Source organism: Symphalangus syndactylus, chromosome 16, assembly GCF_028878055.3.
Source record: "Symphalangus syndactylus isolate Jambi chromosome 16, NHGRI_mSymSyn1-v2.1_pri, whole genome shotgun sequence".
Lineage (NCBI taxonomy): Eukaryota > Metazoa > Chordata > Mammalia > Primates > Hylobatidae > Symphalangus > Symphalangus syndactylus.
This window is the reverse complement of record NC_072438.2, coordinates 47131984-47150991: the sequence shown is the minus strand read 5'-3', so window position 1 is coordinate 47150991 and position 19008 is coordinate 47131984. Positions and strand designations below refer to the sequence as shown.

Here is a 19008-nt window from a genome sequence, read left to right as displayed (position 1 = left end):
ATATGTAGAGATAATTGTGTTACTGACACCAGCAGATTTCAGACTGAAAGCAAACAGGATTTTTTCTTATATTATTGGGGTTGGGATTGGCAATGACTCCATAGCCTGACTGCTGTAAGACTGTTTTTTTGGGTAGAATAGTAGTTTCAAAGTACAGTTGGGGTGACAGGAAGGCAACTCCACCTATCTCAGCAGAGAGATAAGTTCTATTCCCTTGGGACTTTTGTCAGTTAATGTTGTATACAGTACAACAGGTAAGATCTTGAATTGTGTCCTATGTATTTATATATGTACCTGGCATTTCCTGCCCAGGTCACAAATTGTAACTACATGGGTATTTATGCAAATAGTCTTCTTAAAAATATATCCTTATCTTTCATTTGGAAGAAGGGAAAGGTCTTCATGTTCAGATTTAATGTTGAAATTTCTTGGTTGGGTGTGGTGGCTCATGCTTGTAATCCTAGCACTTTGGGAGGCTGAGGCAGGAGGATTGCTTGAGCCCAGGAGTTCGAGACTAGCTGGGGTAACATAGTGAGACTCTATCTCTACTTTAATTGGGATCTTTTTTTTTTTTTTTTTGGTTCCTTTTTTTGTGGAGAACGAGGTCTTTCTATATTGCCCGGGCAGGTTTCAAACTCCTGGGCTCAAGTAATCCTCCCACCTCTGCCTCCCTAAGAGCTGGGATTACAGGCACAAGCCACTGTGCCTGGCCCTCCATCTCTATTTTTAAAAAAAGAAAAAAAAAAATGTTTTTCAACTTGAAACTACAGAAACTAGTTTTCCAAGTATACTACAAAAATATTTCATGATAACTGGAGACAGCAAACCAGCTTCCAAGCGCTTGAAGAGGAAAAAAATAATAAGAATAGAAGCCACATGTAACAGATATTTTTAAAGAACTGAAAATGTTTATCTTAAGAATTACTCTAAAATTGAAAGAATTGGTCTAAGATTTTACTCAAAAGTTTGGATGAAATTAATAACTGACATTTCTTGAGCATTTATAATATTCTAGGCACCATTCAAAATGCTGTGTATGTATTAACTCACTCCTCTAAACTTAATGAGGGTAATACTATTATTATCATTCCGATTTTATAGGTAGGGAAACTGAGGTAAGGCATGGAGCAGCTAACACTAGCAAGTATTAGAGCTGAGATTCACACACAAACATATGCAGTCTGGCTCCAGAAGCCACATACTTACCTGCTAAACTGTACTGCCGCTTGATATTAGAGCAAATTAACCACAGAAGGACTATTTTGGCCATCTGGCAAATAAATAGCTCAGATTTATTTTGTTTCATTATAGTTTTGTTTTTTCCTTCAATGATCAAATTCATTTTTATTATCCTTGAAATTTCCCTGAATATTCTTGTATACATCTCCTAGTCCTAAATTTTAAAAAATGAATGATACTCCGGGTTGTAATTAATTGATGAAACCTTATATGGCCATTAAAAATGATGTTTTTACAAAGATTTTTAAGAATACAGAGGAATGCTTATAACATAAAGTAGCACCATGTAAATTAGGAGGAAGCCAGGCTTCCCCCTCCCACCTCCTCAAGAAAACATCTAGAAAACAGATGGGAAAGTTTCATTGTGCTATCATTGGGTAGGAAAATTAGGAATAATTTCCTATGTACTTTTCTTAACTTTCTATAAAATTTAACTGAATACTTTTATAGTCCAAAAAGTGAAATAAATTTCATTTTTTTAAAGGCAAATTGGAGCCTTTCATTACAAAAGTATAGTCTTCAGCTCTTCATGATAATCTTATTGCATAATTTAGAATCACTTCCACAGAGCCCTCGGCCATATAAGTGAAGGTGGCACAGTTCGGACCTGCACTGTGATATATGGCTGTTTAATTAAAATTTAAAATCCAGCTCCTCAGTCACACTAGCCCCATTCCAAGTGCTCAGTAGCCACATGTGGCAAGTGACAGCTCTTCTAACATCACAGAAAATTCTATTGCCCAGCATTGGTTTGGAAGAAAAAACAGGGGATCTGGAGCCAGAAGACTTGCAATCAAGTCTGCCTACAAGCTGACACTTGCTGTGTGAAATGGGGCAGTTTACTCAACCTAAGCCTATTTCCCCATGACCAAATTGGTACTGAAGATAGTACCTTGTACCATATACAGAGGTTAAGAAGATTAAGACAATGCAAGTGACAGTTCTCTGAAAACAATAGAGTGGTTTACCAGGTAGGTGCTGCTTCCCAGTCCCCCAGCTTGAAGTCAGTCTAGCTTTTCCAGGACTGATTCCAAATCTTTGAATGCTTCACACCAAGAATTTTACCTGAATGCCACCATCAAAATCAGATTAGCTCTTATTACAGTTCCTAGACCAAGCCCGTGGCAATGTGGGACATTTCATTTCTTCCTTGTAAAAAGCTTTAATACACAGCTCTCTCTATACAATGACACCTCCTAAAAGTTTTCTTTAATAATTTAAAATCTTCACTGTATTTCCATTCCTACAATTAAAAAGACTCCCTTAAAAGAGAAAAGAAAAAAGCTGTGTTCACCAAAGAAATACATGGAGTTTGTCAAATTCCATGTAACAAGGAAATCAGGCGGAGTTAACGGTGCAGGAATGAAGCAAAAGAACGTGAGGTTTTTACCAACAATGATAGCAGTTTCGCAAAACTTCAAAGCTGTCGGGGTACTGATGAAGTGGAAGTACTTGCTCATTCTGATTTTTTTTTTGTCTCCTGACTCACTTCTGGGTTTTGCTGCAAGACAACTTGACTATTTTAGACAAGTGTAGGGCTGCTGCATTTCCAGAGCGCCTGCATCCTATTTCTCATGTAAACCACCTCCCCTCCCCCGTGGCCTATTAATGCATACTTGCAAGGCTGCGAAATACAACCCAAAGGAGGCAAGATCCAGCGCTTCCCCATTCACGCTTCTTTCTGCTTCCCCAGGTTTCCGCCAGCTGTGGATGCCTTTGACATTATGACCGCAGAGGATTCCACCGCAGCCATGAGCAGTGACTCGGCCGCCGGGTCCTCGGCCAAGGTGCCCGAGGGCGTGGCGGGCGCGCCCAACGAGGCAGCGCTGCTGGCGCTGATGGAGCGCACCGGCTACAGCATGGTGCAAGAGAACGGGCAGCGCAAGTACGGCGGCCCACCGCCTGGCTGGGAGGGCCCGCACCCGCAGCGCGGCTGCGAGGTCTTCGTGGGCAAGATCCCGCGCGATGTGTACGAGGACGAGCTGGTGCCCGTGTTCGAGGCCGTGGGCCGCATCTACGAGCTGCGCCTCATGATGGACTTTGACGGCAAGAACCGCGGCTACGCCTTCGTCATGTACTGCCACAAGCACGAGGCCAAGCGCGCAGTGCGCGAGCTCAACAACTACGAGATCCGCCCGGGCCGCCTGCTCGGCGTGTGCTGCAGCGTGGACAACTGCCGCCTCTTCATCGGCGGGATCCCCAAGATGAAGAAGCGCGAGGAAATCCTGGAGGAGATCGCCAAGGTCACCGAGGGCGTGCTGGACGTGATCGTCTACGCCAGCGCGGCCGACAAGATGAAGAACCGCGGCTTCGCCTTCGTGGAGTACGAAAGCCACCGCGCGGCTGCCATGGCTCGCCGCAAGCTCATGCCTGGCCGCATCCAGCTGTGGGGCCACCAGATCGCCGTGGACTGGGCCGAGCCCGAGATCGACGTGGACGAGGACGTGATGGAGACCGTGAAGATCCTCTACGTGCGCAACCTCATGATCGAGACCACCGAGGACACCATCAAGAAGAGCTTCGGCCAGTTCAACCCCGGCTGCGTGGAGCGCGTCAAGAAGATCCGCGACTACGCCTTCGTGCACTTCACCAGCCGCGAGGATGCTGTGCATGCCATGAACAACCTCAACGGCACTGAGCTGGAGGGCTCGTGCCTGGAGGTCACGCTGGCCAAGCCCGTGGACAAGGAGCAGTACTCGCGCTACCAGAAGGCAGCCAGGGGCGGCGGCGCAGCTGAGGCAGCGCAGCAGCCCAGCTACGTGTACTCCTGCGACCCCTACACACTGGCCTACTATGGCTACCCCTACAACGCGCTCATCGGGCCCAACAGGGACTACTTTGTGAAAGGTTAGTGGGGTCTCTTCTCCTGGGTGGGGCCCCCAAGAACGTTGCCTCCTAGGCAGGGGGCACCAGGGATACCGTGGCTGGCATTTGCTGAGCTGGTAGGTGGTGGAGGCCCTCTCACCCCCCTTTTGGGTTTGCATTCTGGGTCTAATTCTTTCCTGGCACCGAAAGCCGTCACTTACGCAGCATTGATAGAAATACAGATCGTTCTGGGGTGAGCGGTAAAATCACAGGAATATGCAAGTGCTGGAATTCTGCCTTGCCGGGGTCCACTGGGTTAGGGGCTAGTCCACCAGTCTGTTGGTGCTTAGGTTAAAACCTGCTTGTGATATTAAATCTTAAGATGTTGGTGGAGTCAATGATTTTTAATTTTGTTTTTTGTTGTCCTTGATTAGGATATAATGAAACTCAGCATTACCTGGAAAATAAGATACATAGGTTCTGGCTCCTCTTCTCTGATTAAATGGGTCTGTGACTTTAGTTAGTCACTTTAATCTCCCCTGGCCTGTTTTTTCAAGCATGAAATGAGGAAGGTGGACTAGCAAATCCCCTTCCAAATCTAACTTAAAAAAAAAAATTATTTAATAGTATATATACATATTTTTTCTTTTCTTTCTTTTTTTTTTTTTGAGACAGGGTCTCACCATGTTCCCCAGGCTGGTCTTGAACCCCCTGGGCTCAAGCCATCCTCTCGCCTCAGCCTCCCAAAGTGCTGGGATTACAGGCATAAGACACCACACCTGGCCCCAGTTTTTTTTGGTAGCGGGGGTGGTGGGGGGTAGTCTATGAATGTTTTTCTTTACTGAAATTGCAGATACAATCCTAGAAACTCACCCTGCAAGTTTGTCTCTTGTACTAAGAAGACATGCTTAGGATGCAAATCTAGGCTGAAATAGAACGTTGGAAGCATCTTTACCAGCCTATTAAAGAGCAAAGGTGTAGCCAACTGCAATTTAGACTGGGGCAGTTAAATGCCGAGAACCGAGGGCTGAGGTCTGCCTCCAGCACCGTCACTGTTGGTTGCTGATCATCTTTTGTGTTGTTATTACAAGCAGGCAGCATAAGAGGCCGAGGGCGAGGTGCAGCTGGCAACAGAGCCCCGGGGCCCAGGGGTTCCTACCTCGGGGGATATTCTGCTGGCCGTGGTATATATAGCCGATATCATGAAGGGAAAGGAAAGCAGCAAGAAAAAGGATATGAACTTGTGCCGAATTTGGAAATCCCTACCGTCAACCCAGTTGCCATTAAACCTGGTACAGGTCAGTATGAACCAGATTGAGAATGCTCCCATTCAGCATAAACCCCAGCCCTTCTGTTTGAAGTGAATCCAAGCCTTTCTCAGGCTCTCACATCTGCACAGGGGTTCCTCTTCTCCTAGGCAGCTAGAGACAAGGCAAAAATAAAGTGGCCCCTGGACCTCCTTATCTAGAACTTCAGGGGATGGTGTAGCTTTGACTATGTTCAAATCAAACTTGCCTGCAGTAAGGTTTTCTTTTTTTTGAGACGGAGTCTCGCTCTGTTGCCCAGGCTGGAGTGCAGTGGTGTGATCTCGGCTCACTGCAAGCTGTGCCTCCTGGGTGCACACCATTCTCCTGCCTCAGCCTCCAGAATAGCTGGGACTACAGGTGCCCACCACCATGCCCCGCTATTTTTTTTTTTTTTTTTTTTTTTTGTATTTTTAGTAGAGACAGGGTTTCACCGTGTTAACCAGGATGGTCTCGATCTCCTGACCTTATGATCCACCTGTCTCGGCCTCCCAAAGTGCTAGGATTAGAGGAGTGAGCCACTGCACCTGGCCGTGCAGTAAGGTTTTCAAAGGGTTGTCACCCATTGTTAGGTTTTTTCTCAGTCTGTGGCTAAGTAGGGAGAGTTGTAGGGGGAAGAAAGGAAGAACATGAGGCTCTCTGTATCTTCTATCAGGTAAAACCTGTCTTTTCCTTACTCAGGCCTATTTCTGCCCCGACCATCTGAAGTCGGAGGGTAGAGTTTATTGCCCCATTCTGAGAGTTGTTTGGAAGGGCAGAAAATTCCCCTTCAGGAGTAAGCAGCACCTTTTGTCCCTTGTCATGGTCTGAGCAAATAAGAATGCTTGGGGACAAGGCAGTGGTGAAAGTTTTTGTTGTTGTTGTTGTTTGAGATGGAGTCTTGCTCTGTCACCCAGGCTGGAGTGCAGTGGCATGATCTCGGCACACTGCAACCTCCACCTCCCGGGTTAAGCGATTCTCCTGCCTCAGCCTCCCGGGTAGCTGGAACTATAGGCGCGCACCACCATGCCCGGCTAATTTTTGTATATTTAGTAGAGATGGGGTTTCACCACATTGCCCAGGCTGTTCTCAAACTCCTGACCTCAAGTGAGCCACCCGCCTCAGCCTCCCAAAGTGCTGGGATTACAGGCATGAGGTACCACACCTGCCCTTTGGTGAAAACTTTTGCAGCTAATTCCCTGGTTTCTCATTTCCAGCACTCATTTCCTCCTCTAGCTGGATCAGTAGATTGGGAGTAGGGATGCTCAAGTATTTCAAGCCAGGGACCCTGAACTTAGCTTTCACCTCCAGGCCCTACAAACCTGTTTATTAATGTCGTTAGTGCCCATGGCCATCTAATGTGAGGCTGGTCTTCTGATCCGAACCTGCAAAAAACATTAACTCCATTGTGTGAGTCTAGCACAAACTCACGTAGCACCCTGCAGAAGCATCCAAACACATGGAAAGCTCAGTCTGTGGGTAGTTGGCGCAACCCTCCTCCAGACCCCCTCCTGGCTTCAGCAGGAGGAAGTTGAACTGTTTGGAGCCCAGCTACTCTGATTTTCTTCTGGTTGAGATTGTACACTTCTTTCCCTAGCTAAAACAGAGTCAAGGAATCTGTGCATTTGGGACATAGGTACACATTGGCCTCATAGGGTTAAAAAGCATTTTCCCAATTGAACTTTCTTTTGATAATTCTAGTAATGATTTTTTTTTTTTTTTTTTTTTTTTTTTTTTTTGCCTGTGTAAAAATTCTGCAATTTCTGCAGTTAAATGACTCCTTAGACTGGATCGCCTTTTAAATGTCATTGGCGCTGTGGGCAAAGGAAAACTGATCCGACAGCTCTGTAACTTAATAAAACAGAGCCTAGATATGGGAGTCGTCGCTTCTACTTGTTGAGGAGGGAACTCCTTTTGGCAAGTTACAGTAGCTTAAGGTTTAACAAGAGAAAAGAACTGTTAAATAATCTTTAACTATGTAAAGTTGTGTCCTGGAGCCTGAGATACAAATTCCTGTGGGCTGATAGCCAGAACAATTCATTTACTTGATACAACCCCTTGTAGCTTAAACTCACAACCCTCTCTGGGCCCCATCCGTTGGCGTGTATTTCTGATCATCCAGAAAATGAGAACATTGTATTTTAGGAGAGGCACCAGGGTGGTGGTGAAGTATCTGGGCACAGGACCAGTGGAAGATATGGTTGGAAAGGCAGATAAAATATTTGATTAAGGTTTTAGGTGTATTTTATCAAATGGCTGTACCATTGTTTAGCTGTTAAAATCATTTGTCTCTTTACCTTTGATTGAGTCTGTCCTATTTAGAATAAATGTACCTACCATTGGAGAAAACCAGAAATAGAAAGATTCTTTGTGTATGCATTTCATATTTTTGCTTGTCCTTTCAACGCACACAAACACACACATACACCCCCCCCCCCAACACACACACACACGCTCACACACCAGGGCTGATATCTTTTCCTTTTGATCTCTTCTTACTGTACCTTGACATTCAATAGCTGCTATCTGTTTGAATCTCTGGTTGAAATCATAATTTTGGACTTTACTTGCAGAAATTCTTTGAATTGGGAGGTCCCACTAAAAGCCAATCACTCCACAGCTTCACTGCTTTGAGTGGACATGAGGAAATTGGGGAAAGTGCTATTTTTTTTTACCATGTGTTTTTCCTTGAATCGGTAATGTTGAAATCTGAAATACAGGGTGGGGAGGATGTACACAGGTCTGAGTTCTCAGAATGAAACCCTCAACAGCACCTGTTTCTTAAATAGTGGTGAAAGTGAAAAAAAGGCAGTGCGGCTGGTAATGAGTGAGGTGAGTAGGAAGGAACAGGCCGGCCCAACTCTCACAGGCAGTAGGCTTCAAGCCTCTGATCTCACTTCTTCGTCTAAGCCTGTTTCCCCATAGTCAGAGGCACTTTCTTGCTCAGTAGGACATCAATAATAAGATTCAAACTGTGATTTTCCTGTAGAAATAGTAGAAAATATTGGTGCAAAAGCCTAACTCTAGGGGTCTCTTCCACGACAGGCAGGGGGAGTTACCTGCCACCGCCCATCCCTTCCTCTTGGGGAGCAGGCATCTGGGTACATGGCTTATACTGAGAGAACAATAGTGAGCATGGAGAGGCCCAGGGCCTCTAAATGTGGTTTTAAAAAATATCTTAGGCTGGGTGCAGTGGCTCACACCTGTAATCCCAGCACTTTGGGAGGCCAAGGCAGTTGGATAGCTTGAGCTCAGGAGTTCAAGACCAGCCTGGGCAATGTGGCAAAACCCTGTCTCTACAACAGCAACAACAAAAAGCTGGGCAAGGTGGCCTGTACCTGTAGTCCCAGCTACTCGGGAGGCTGAGGTGGGAGGATTGCTTGAGGCCAAGAGATTGAGGCTGCAGTGAGCCTTGATCGCACCACTGCATTCCAGCCTGCGCCACAGAGTGAGACCCTGTCTCAAAAAAAAGAAAAGTTTAAAAAAAATAAAAATAAAAAATATCTTAGAGCAAGTGCTGGACCCCCCTCAGCGACTGAAAGTGATTTCCTTCTTGCTTCTCTTGCAGTAGCCATCCCTGCCATTGGGGCTCAGTATTCCATGTTTCCAGCAGCTCCAGCCCCTAAAATGATTGAAGATGGCAAAATCCACACAGTGGAGCACATGATCAGCCCCATTGCCGTGCAGCCAGACCCAGCCAGTGCTGCTGCCGCCGCAGCCGCAGCCGCAGCCGCCGCAGCCGCTGTCATTCCCACTGTGTCGACGCCACCACCTTTCCAGGTAGAGTTCTTATTGCAGTCCTTGTCATTTGTGTGTGAAGCCTTTCTCTAACATGGATTCATTTAGTATTCAGCACTGAGAATTTACTGTGTGCCTGGCTCTCTGTTACAGCTATGCGGTTGGGTGACATAAAGCATTTTGAATTTGAAGCATGACAGAAAATAAAATTTTAATTAATTGTACTACCCTAATAATATCATTGTATTAAGGGTGGGAATCAATATGCAAAAATGACGTGTAATTTTTCACAGTGTCATAATGTTGTGCATCTGTTTTTTTAAAATAGCACTGGGTAATTTTTAGCTCATATTGTTAAAGAGCTGACACACAAAGTCCAGGGAGTGATTTCACATTTTCACATTTCAAACTGCAACTCAATGAAGATTTTTAAAAAAATGTTAACCCCCAGTGTGTGTGTGTGTGTGTGTGTGTGTGTGTGTATGTGTGTGTGTGTAAAGAGAGGGAGAGAAAGAAAGAACATCTGTATAGATATGTAAAATTTTATGCTGGGTACAGTGGCTCATGCCTGTAATCCCAGCACACAGGGAGGCCAAGATGGGAGGATCACTTGAGGCCAGGAGTTCAGGACCAGCCTGGGCAACATGGTGAGACACTGTCTCTACAATTTTTTTTTTTTTAAATTAGCCTGGCATGGTGGCATATGCCTATAGTCCCAGCTACTGGGGAGGCTGAGGCAGGAGGACCACTTGACCAGCCTTGAGGTCAAGGCTGCAGTGATCTGTGATTGCACCACTGCACTCCAGCCTGGGCAACAGAGTGAGACCCTGTCTCAAAAAAAAATTTACAAAATATGCTCATAATCCTCTCCTCCAACCGTATCTCCCACTGTTCCCCTATCTCTTCCCAAACTCATCTTACCATGTTGGCCTCCTTCCCCACCTTTGTTCATAGTGTATCCTGGTTTCTTTATTCTCATCTCTTCCATAGAATCTTCTCCATCCACCTCCTAAAGAAAATTTCTCTCTTGTATTCCTCATTACTACATCATTACTTGGCCTATGGCTGCCAATGTGTTCTATCTCCCAAGGAAAATGAAGCTCCTGCAGACCAAAGACTGTGCTTTGTTTCTTTGTATCTTCACCTCATAGGACATAGGGAGGACATCCATTTAACCGAAGAAAATCTTGTTAAAGCTATTCTCTGTGAGGCAGTGAATTGTGAATACCGATCACAAGTACTCAGGCCCAAGATCCCTTATCCAATTGAACAAGAATTATCCAGGCCACTTTTTTTGATTTTTGATTTTTGATTTTTTTGAGACAGAGTCTCACTCTGTCACCCAGGCTAGAGTGCATGGCTCACTGCAACCTCAACCTTCCTGGTTCAAGCAATCCTCCCACCTCAGCCTCCCAAGTAGTTGGGACCATAGACACGCACCACCATGCCCGGCTAACTTTTTTATTTGTAGGGACAAAGTCTTGCTCTGTTGCCCAAGCTGGTATTGAACTCCTGGGCTCAAGCGATCCTCCCACCTCAACCTCCCAAAGTGCTGGGATTACAGGCATGAGCCATCGCCTACATTTTTTAAAAAACGGAGATTCTTAGACTCTAATCCCTGAAGATTCCAATTCAGTCAAACTGGGCTGGGGTCCTAGAACTGGTATTTTGCACAGCTCCTCAATGATTCTGAAACAGAAGCAGGCCTGTGACCCTCCACAGTAGGATGCTGTTTACTTGCTTTTGCCCGCTCTGAACACTAGTCTTGACTGTGTTATTCAGAAAGGGCAGACTAATTGAAGCTTATTTATCTTTCAGTATGTCATTAAGTATTCTTTAACTTGGGATCTCTGAAAGACAAAAAGAGGAATTGGTTGTAAATGACACTGTAGAATAACAACTAAGTGTAGTTATAATACTTGTGGACTGATGGTAAATATTTACAATAACTTAGCAGCAGTACTTAGTGGAATTCTGATAATAATTTCTAATTCTCCTTTACTAAGAAATTCATGAACGCTTGTCTTTGATGTGCACTGTGAGTTTTGGTCAGGTCCAAATTCCAGGCACCATAATCATGTTCTGACTATTTCTGTCCCCTATCAGTCCACACTGGCTGTTGCCATCAGAGTTTTTTTTTGTTTGTTTTTGTCTTTTTTTGTTTTTGTTTTTGTTTTTGCCACGGTGTCTCACTCTGTCGCCCAGGCTGGAGTGTAGTGGCGCGATCTCGGCTTACTGCAACCTCCGCCTCCTGGGTTCAGGCGATTCTGCGGCCTCAGCCTCCCAAGTAGCTAGGACTACAGGCATGTGCCACCATGCCTGGCTAATTTTTTGTATTTTTTTAGTGGAGACGGGGTTTCACCTGTTAGCCAGGATGGTCTTGATCTCCTGACTTCATGATCCGCCCTCCTCAGCCTCCCAAAGTGCTGGGATTACAGGCGTGAGCCACCGCACCCAGCCACCATCAGGGTTCTTATTTGCAGTCTTTGCTTATCCTCCCCTACCTTTGATCATCCTCCCCTACCTTGGAGGCGCTCAGGGGTGTTCCTGTTTAGCCAATTTAACAACACCTCTTGGTATAGTTAGAGCAAGGATAACTGCTCCTCCTTGACAGGAGGGAAGACTGCAGGGACTCTTCATCTGAATTAGAGGCACATTTTTTTTTTTTGTTTGAGATGGAGTCTCACTTTGTCACCCAAGCTGGAGTGCAGTGGCGGGATCTCAGCTCACTGCAACTTCTGCCTCCAGGGTTCAAGCGATTCTCCTGCTAGAGGCACTTCTTAAAGATGGGTAAATGTTTCTCCCACTACCATCATTGCATTTTTCTTTATTCCTGCTCTTTGATGATGCTGTATTAATGCAATTGTATACTGGTCCCCCCTTATCTGTGGGGGATACATTCCAAGACCACCAGTGGATGCCTGAAACACAGATATTACCAAACTAATAATATACTATGCACGAATTTTTTTTTCCTTCTTCACAATTTCACAGATAGAAAATTTCTTTCTTCCTGTAGATCTTAGTAACCTCAGCATAGGATTTTTTTCTTTCCTTATTAAGTAGAGATCTTTCCCCTTTTCACTTACAGGAAGGCCTTTAGTGCTCCTTGTTGGCATATCCAAATTGCCAGCATCACTACTCTTGCACTTTGGGGCTGATATTAAGTAAAATAAGGGTTCCTTGACGGTCAATCTGATAACCCAGATGACTACTAAGTGACATGGGCATGGAGCACAGACAGTGTCGTTTTCCTGGACAAAGGGATGATTGGTGTCCCAGGCAGGATGGAGAGGGATGTCATGAGATTTCATGGAGCTACTCAGAAGGGTGCACAATTTAAAACTTATGAATTGTTTATTTCTGAAATTTTCAGTTTACTATTTTCAGACTTCAGTTGACCACGGGTAACTGAAACCATGGAAAGCAAAACCAAGTGCTTCCCCATATATTCTCATTTTACAGATAAGAAAATTAAGGCCCAGCAAGGAGACAGAATTGCTGGCCAGGAGTAGAATTGGGATTGGGAGATCAGATGCCTGATCTCTGCATGCTTTGTCCTTATAGTGTGGTGAATGCCATCATAAAAGGGACATCACACGAATGAAAAGAGAAGCCATGGGTTTGGGGACCTACTCTTGATTCCAGGCCGTAAGCCAGTGCACGTCTCTGTGCAAAACTTGGTGTTGGAGTGGGCAGCCTGAACCCAGGTGTTGGGCCGGCCTGTAGCACATGGAAAAGTCTCTCTCACATGTTGCCTTCCCTGCCATTTCCTCTCCCTTTTGGCACTGGTTATTAAACCTACGTCTACACGTGGAAAAGATGGCTCGTGTCTTGCTGTGAACCACAGTCTTTCCAGTTCTGGAGCTCCTCTCCCTGATTGTAAAATGTCGCTGATGAGACACTCATTGTTTAGTGTTGTAAGAAGCAAGTTAACGTAGGGCTAAAAATGCAGGCTCCAGAGTCACACATTGCATTGCTTAAAAGCTGTGTCATTTTGTGCAGGTCATTTAACACTTCCGTACAACTCCATATAATCATAGTACCAACTCTACTGGTGGCTGTGATGATTCAATACTGTCATACAAATAAGGCACTTAGAATAGTGCCTGAGTTTGGGGGTTTGGTTTGTTTTGTTTTGTTTTGTTTTGTTTTGTTTGAGACAAGGTCTCACTTCCATTGCCCAGGCTGGAGTGCAGTGGTGCGATCCCGGCTCAGTGTAGCCTTGAATTCCCAGGCTCAGGTGATCCTCGCACCTCAGCCTCTTGAGTAGCTGGAACTACAGGAGTACACACCGCCATGCCTGGCTAAGTTTTGTATCTTTTGCAGAGACAAGGTTTCGCCATGTTGCCCAGGCTGGTCTCGAACTCCTGGCCTCAAGCCATCCTCCTACCTCAGCCTCCCAAAGTGCTAGGATTACAGGCATGAGCCACCTCACCCAGCCTCTGAGTTATTAATTGTTATAATTATCATTATAATTATAAATTAAAATTATTATAAATTATAATTACTATTGATTATAGTTTTAAAAAGTAATCTTAGGCTAGAAGTTCGTAAGTTCCTTTGAGCACAATTTTGGTACTCTGATTTGCAAATTTTGTAACAGAAATTAGAGCTAATTCCTTTATAAAAATCCAGGAAGAGATAATTATTTTAATTCACCATTTCATTTATGCTGAATCGTTTATTTTGAAGATGTATTAACATATAGGGAGACCATACTAGCATTTACTACAAGGCATTCTATGGCTCTTGAGGTGCACCAAATATGTTGTTAAATGAATGTTTTATTTTATTCAAAATCTCTTTTCAGTGAAGCATCTCACAGAACTAGTTCCATGGCAAACACTTTGGGAAATACTGAACCACAGTCTTCCCATTTGTACTCCTGTTTGTTCTAAAAACATCTTATGTTGCACTTTCAAGTAGACAGAAGGAAGTAGCAGGGGCTTTTCTAGAGCCAGTGCTGGCTGTCAACAGTTCAGGCGGCTTTCCTTAGCTCGTCCTTCCCCACTTCTTCCTCATTTGGAAACTGCTCCTTATCCTTCAAAACCCAGCTCAAATATCCCCGCTGCTGAGACGTTTTCTCCAACTTCCCCATTAGTTGGTTCTTTCTCTAAGCTTCTACAATAATTTGTATACATTAATGGTGTCATCTCTTAGGTGGGAGATGATGGAAACCATCACATTGGCTGAAAATTGTGTATGGTCACAGTTTTTTAAGGTCACAGCTTAAGAAGCTGTCCCTTTGGAGATCAGTATATTTTGTTTCTCTAAGTTGACACAGTCTGTTCCTCTCTCTGTCTTTGAGACAGATCGTATTCCATCAGTTAAGTATGAGTTGAGGCAGCTGGCATGTATCTAGAGGCCATGTTTAAGGAAAAATACTGATTTTTAATTACTGTGAAATCAATTGTGTGGATGGTAGATTCTCCACTGCCTTCTCTAGCTCACTCTGGGGCATAGACTGATGGAGTGGAATGGTAAGTAGAAGATTCCCAAATACAGTACAGAGAAGGTCCTCTTTATCCGCAGGTTCTGCATCTGGATTCAACCAACCGTGGCTTGAAAAAATAAAGATGATAAAAAATAACAATACAACAATAAAAAGAAACAAATGTCAAAATACAATATAACAACTAGTTACATAACATTTGCATCATATTAGGTATTATAAGTAACCTAGAGATTATTTTTAAAGTATATGGGTCCCAAGACTTTGGGAGGCTGAGACAGGAGGATTGCTTGAGGCCAGGAGTTCAAGACCAGCCCTGGGCAACATAGTGAGACCTTGTCTCTACGAAAAAATATTTTTTTACAGTATACAGGAGGATATGCATAGGTTAGATGCAAATACGCCATTTTCTCTCAGGGACTTGAGCATCTGAGGATTTTGGTATCCACGGAGGTCCTAGAGCCAGTCCCCTGGGAGGATACTGAGGGGCAACTGTATTTCATCTTTCCCTCAGCCTTCCAGGCCTCTCACTTTCACAAGGTGGCATCACTGAGTTTGAGGATGCAGCTCCACCTTACCTCTTCAGTGGCTCTTATCCCACTTCCTTACAATAATTGCTATTTGCCCGCCCCTCTGCCTTCCTCTCCCTTGCTTCTGGGAGACGCTTGTTGAATGAATGGATGATAGGTACATACACGTGTTCAGGAAGGCTCCTTTTTGTCTCTTCTCCTCAGGGCCGCCCAATAACTCCAGTATACACGGTGGCTCCAAACATTCAGAGAATTCCCACTGCCGGGATCTACGGGGCCAGTTACGTGCCATTTGCTGCTCCAGCCACAGCCACGATCGCCACACTACAGAAGAATGCGGCAGCCGCGGCCGCCGTGTATGGAGGATACGCAGGCTACATACCTCAGGCCTTCCCTGCTGCTGCCATTCAGGTCCCCATCCCCGATGTCTACCAGACATACTGAGGCTGGTGACCAGCACGAAGACAGACCACACAAACACCACTGAAGGAACGCTTGACTATTTATGAAGAAGGAACATGTTGGATTCGCACATGCAACCTGAAAGTGAAGAATGTTAGCAGATTTATTTCTGAAATATTTTATATACATGAAGTTTTCACTAGTTTTTTAAGACTATTTTCAACTTAGCAGGCCTACGTTCATACATTTCCAAAAGACTTGCAATGGTTCGTGCCTTCATACCATCTTTTAAAAATTTGTATGCTGTACTACATTTGTATAGAGGTTTTTGTTGTTGTTGTTGTTGTTGTTTTTTTAAGGATATATTTTCAGTATGAAGGTTATTTTCTTCTGCACTCCAGAGATTTCTATTTTGTAGTACCTTCAATAATATATCGACTATATATTAAAAAAAGCACACTTGAGCAGCTAGGGAACTATTTTGAAAAATATATACAATATTTAAAGATACAAACAGTAGTGCTTAAAAATACTACATAAAACATTATTTTAAAGGTTATACTGGAAAGTGCAATTTTAAAATGAGTAAAACCTCTGTATTTCTGCTGGCATTAAGGATTGACGGTGTTACCATGTATCATCATGGCGGTACTATTTTTTAAAGGAAATTAAACACTGGATCTCTCCTTAAGCCAACATTGAACAGACTTGCCACACTTCTGAGTCCAAACACTGGAAAGCTCTCCTTTGCCACCATTAGCCGGGGCTCATTCCCCATGTGCCTTAGCCTTAAACATGCCCCTGCTCCCCGCCATCTCTCACCCTGTCCCCTCCTCCCCAGATTCCCAGTCCCACCGCAATGTTTGGCAAGCCTAGGACTGATGAATAGCTCTGATAGAGGAGCTGGTGGCTTTTATACTTCTTCCTGGGTTTTTGTTGGGGTTTGTTGTTTTGTTGTTCTTTGTTTTGTTTTGGTTTGGTTGGGGAAGTATTATCTTCTGTGTGTGCTATTTTCAGTAGCAGAGTAAGCACAAGGTTTTAATCGAGTTGCATAAGACACCTTTGCATAGCTATTTAATTGCCCAATATAAAACTTTAATGCCATTTCTAATGCTTTTATTCATTTTTGAAGTATGAGTTTGTAGGGACAAAGAATGTATGTTATCGTAGACAAGACCCCCAGAGACTCTTGTCAGCAGAAAGTTATGCTTCTAGTTGCCTTACCATGTTTCATGCAAAACTGTCCATGGTCCTCAAGGGTGTTGGAAACATTATGTTTATTAAATGGGCCTCTCTTCCTTTGCTGTGCACTTGATGGGTGAACTGAATTGGGGTGTGCACATCCAGGAGGAGGAGGAGAGACCTGTAGAAGTTTAAAGATAGTTTGTAAATATCTTCTAATGCTTGTTTTTAGTCCTTTTATGTTGCAGAAGTTCATGGTATGTAGTTTAATGCAAAATGAAACCATTTTATTTCAATGTTACTAAAAAGGTTTGTTTTATTAGGAAGTTAATGTATTGTTGCAGTGTTTTGTGCCTGTTTAAAGGCTTTTGTTTAGCAGAGTGAATGTAAAATACAGTAAAATGTTAAGATTGTCATCTGCTTTTTAAAAAAAATATATCAACTTGGAATTTTTTTTAAAGGCTCAATCAAGGAAGTGAGGTGTGCAATAAGGTAGCAAGTACGCAGTTGCGTTTTTATGTCATGTTAGAGATCCATACAATCTTTCCACTCACGGGATTTTTGTTGATGGCTGAATTCTTGTGGATTCATAAGAGGATCATGCCCTTAGCAAGTACTTTTGTTTTGTTTTAAATTAAGAGATTCCCAAATGCCTTTTTCCCCCTCATCTTGAAATGAGATGAGTTTTTATGTGTAAGCAATATTTATTTAACTATTCTATAAAATTATTGAGTGCCCACTGAGGCCTTTAAGCACCCCTAACATTCCTTTCCATCATTCTTTTAAATGACATAAAGTAATTGTGCAATGTTCCTGATGATGTACCCCACAAGCTGCATTCAAACTCAAATCTGTTGGAATGAGTGACTCAGCAAAATGTAATTCGGATCAGATCCTCATCCCCTGACTGTGTGAAAAAAGTACTCTCCTTCTAGTGAAGGATTGTCACAGAGTTTCACTGGACGAAACTGTGACCCAGTATTGTTACTGTATTTTACATATGCCTGTAAATTATTTGCAAAAAAGAAGAAGGAGGAAGAGGAAGAAAGAAAAGAAAGGAAGGAAGGAAGGAAGGAAGGAAGGAAGGAAGGAAGGAAGGAAGGAAAGAAAGAGAATAAAAAAACAATGATACCTTAACATGGCAACCACCAAACTCCCTTAAAAACAAACGTTGGTGACATGGCCAATTAAGTATCAGTGAGCCTCCTATCTGGGACTTTTCTGTTCCTACTGTTTCAAAACCATTTCACGTACACTACTGAGGTAAGTTTATAACTTGAAATGTGAACTTTTTTTTTTTAGTGTTAAGAACAAATTATATAAATGTAAAAAAAAAAGTTTTAGAGTTCTGTTTTCAAACATTGCTAGTGGTTTAGTTAACTTTAGCTGCTTTATATTTGAAAAGCTTTTATTTAGATCTTGCTCCATTTACAGTACATTCTTAGGATGTATGTAGTAAATAAAGCTTTCTTTAAAGCAATCACAAGACCTTATTTTAAATTGTGTTTTCTTTATACTGATTTATTTTTTCTAAAAAAAATTAGGAAAAGCCTTACAGCATAGAAAGGATTGGCTAATTCGATATTTTCCGTTGGAGAAATCAGCAAGTTACGGTCATGTGTTTGTCTTGGGACTACCATTGAAGATGGGTTACATTGATCAGGTGTGGTGGCTCACTCCTGTAATCCCAGCGCTTTGGGAGGCCAAGGCGGATAGATCACCTGAGGTCAGGAGTTCGAGACCATCTGGCCAACATGGTGAAACCCCATCTCTACTAAAAATACAAACAAAATAAGCCAGGCATAGTGGTGGGTGCCTGTAGTCCCAGCTACGTGGGAGGCTGAGGTAGGAGAATTGCTTGAACCCAGGAGGCGGAGGTTGCAGTGAGTCAAGATCATGCCTTTCACTCCAGCCTGGACAACAACAGCAAAACTCCGTCTAAAAAAAAAAGATGGGTTACATAGCTGAATTGTGAATTATGAGTATCCTCAAACTTTGGCTCAAGCGGTAGGAGATTGAACACTCAAATAATACTGAAATCTGGATTGGAATAGGATGTGACAAAGCTTGTCACTACCCTCAGTGCCAAAGTTGATTTATAATCCCAAAGGCTTTACACGCAGAATTTTAAATGGAGAGAGTTGATGTACATTGAGTTTTTTGATGGTCTCATGAAAGTGCTGGGATGACCTTGATGTTGGTCATTGCATTTGAAACCAAAACCTTCTTGTTTCTCCTTTTCACAGTGCATAGCAAGGTTAACAGGACACTTTCCTTTTCTCTAGAGATCATCACTAACTTCAGACAGTATCTATCATCAAAGCCAATCAGATGACAGAAGGGAAGGTGGTGGATTGTCAATAGAATAAAGTTC

At 43.4% G+C, this 19008-nt stretch overlaps 1 protein-coding gene across 24 annotated transcripts in view; it reads left to right on the top strand.

The window, feature by feature from the left end:
• RBM47 (RNA binding motif protein 47) overlaps window positions 1-18114 on the top strand; it is a 261367-nt gene extending 243253 nt beyond the window's left edge. For 9 of the 24 annotated variants that reach the window (XM_063619823.1, XM_055246453.2, XM_055246455.2 and 6 more), the window contains 4 exons: window positions 2933-4086; window positions 5136-5342; window positions 8896-9107; window positions 15255-18114. In XM_063619823.1, coding sequence (XP_063475893.1) covers window positions 2964-4086; window positions 5136-5342; window positions 8896-9107; window positions 15255-15494 — 1782 coding nt within the window. In that variant the 5' untranslated portion in view covers window positions 2933-2963 and the 3' untranslated portion in view covers window positions 15495-18114. The remainder of the gene's footprint in view (window positions 1-2932; window positions 4087-5135; window positions 5343-8895; window positions 9108-15254) is intronic. The other 15 variants (XM_063619828.1, XM_063619830.1, XM_063619831.1 and 12 more) reach the window with 4 other exon arrangements.
• The last annotated feature ends 894 nt before the right edge of the window (window positions 18115-19008 follow it).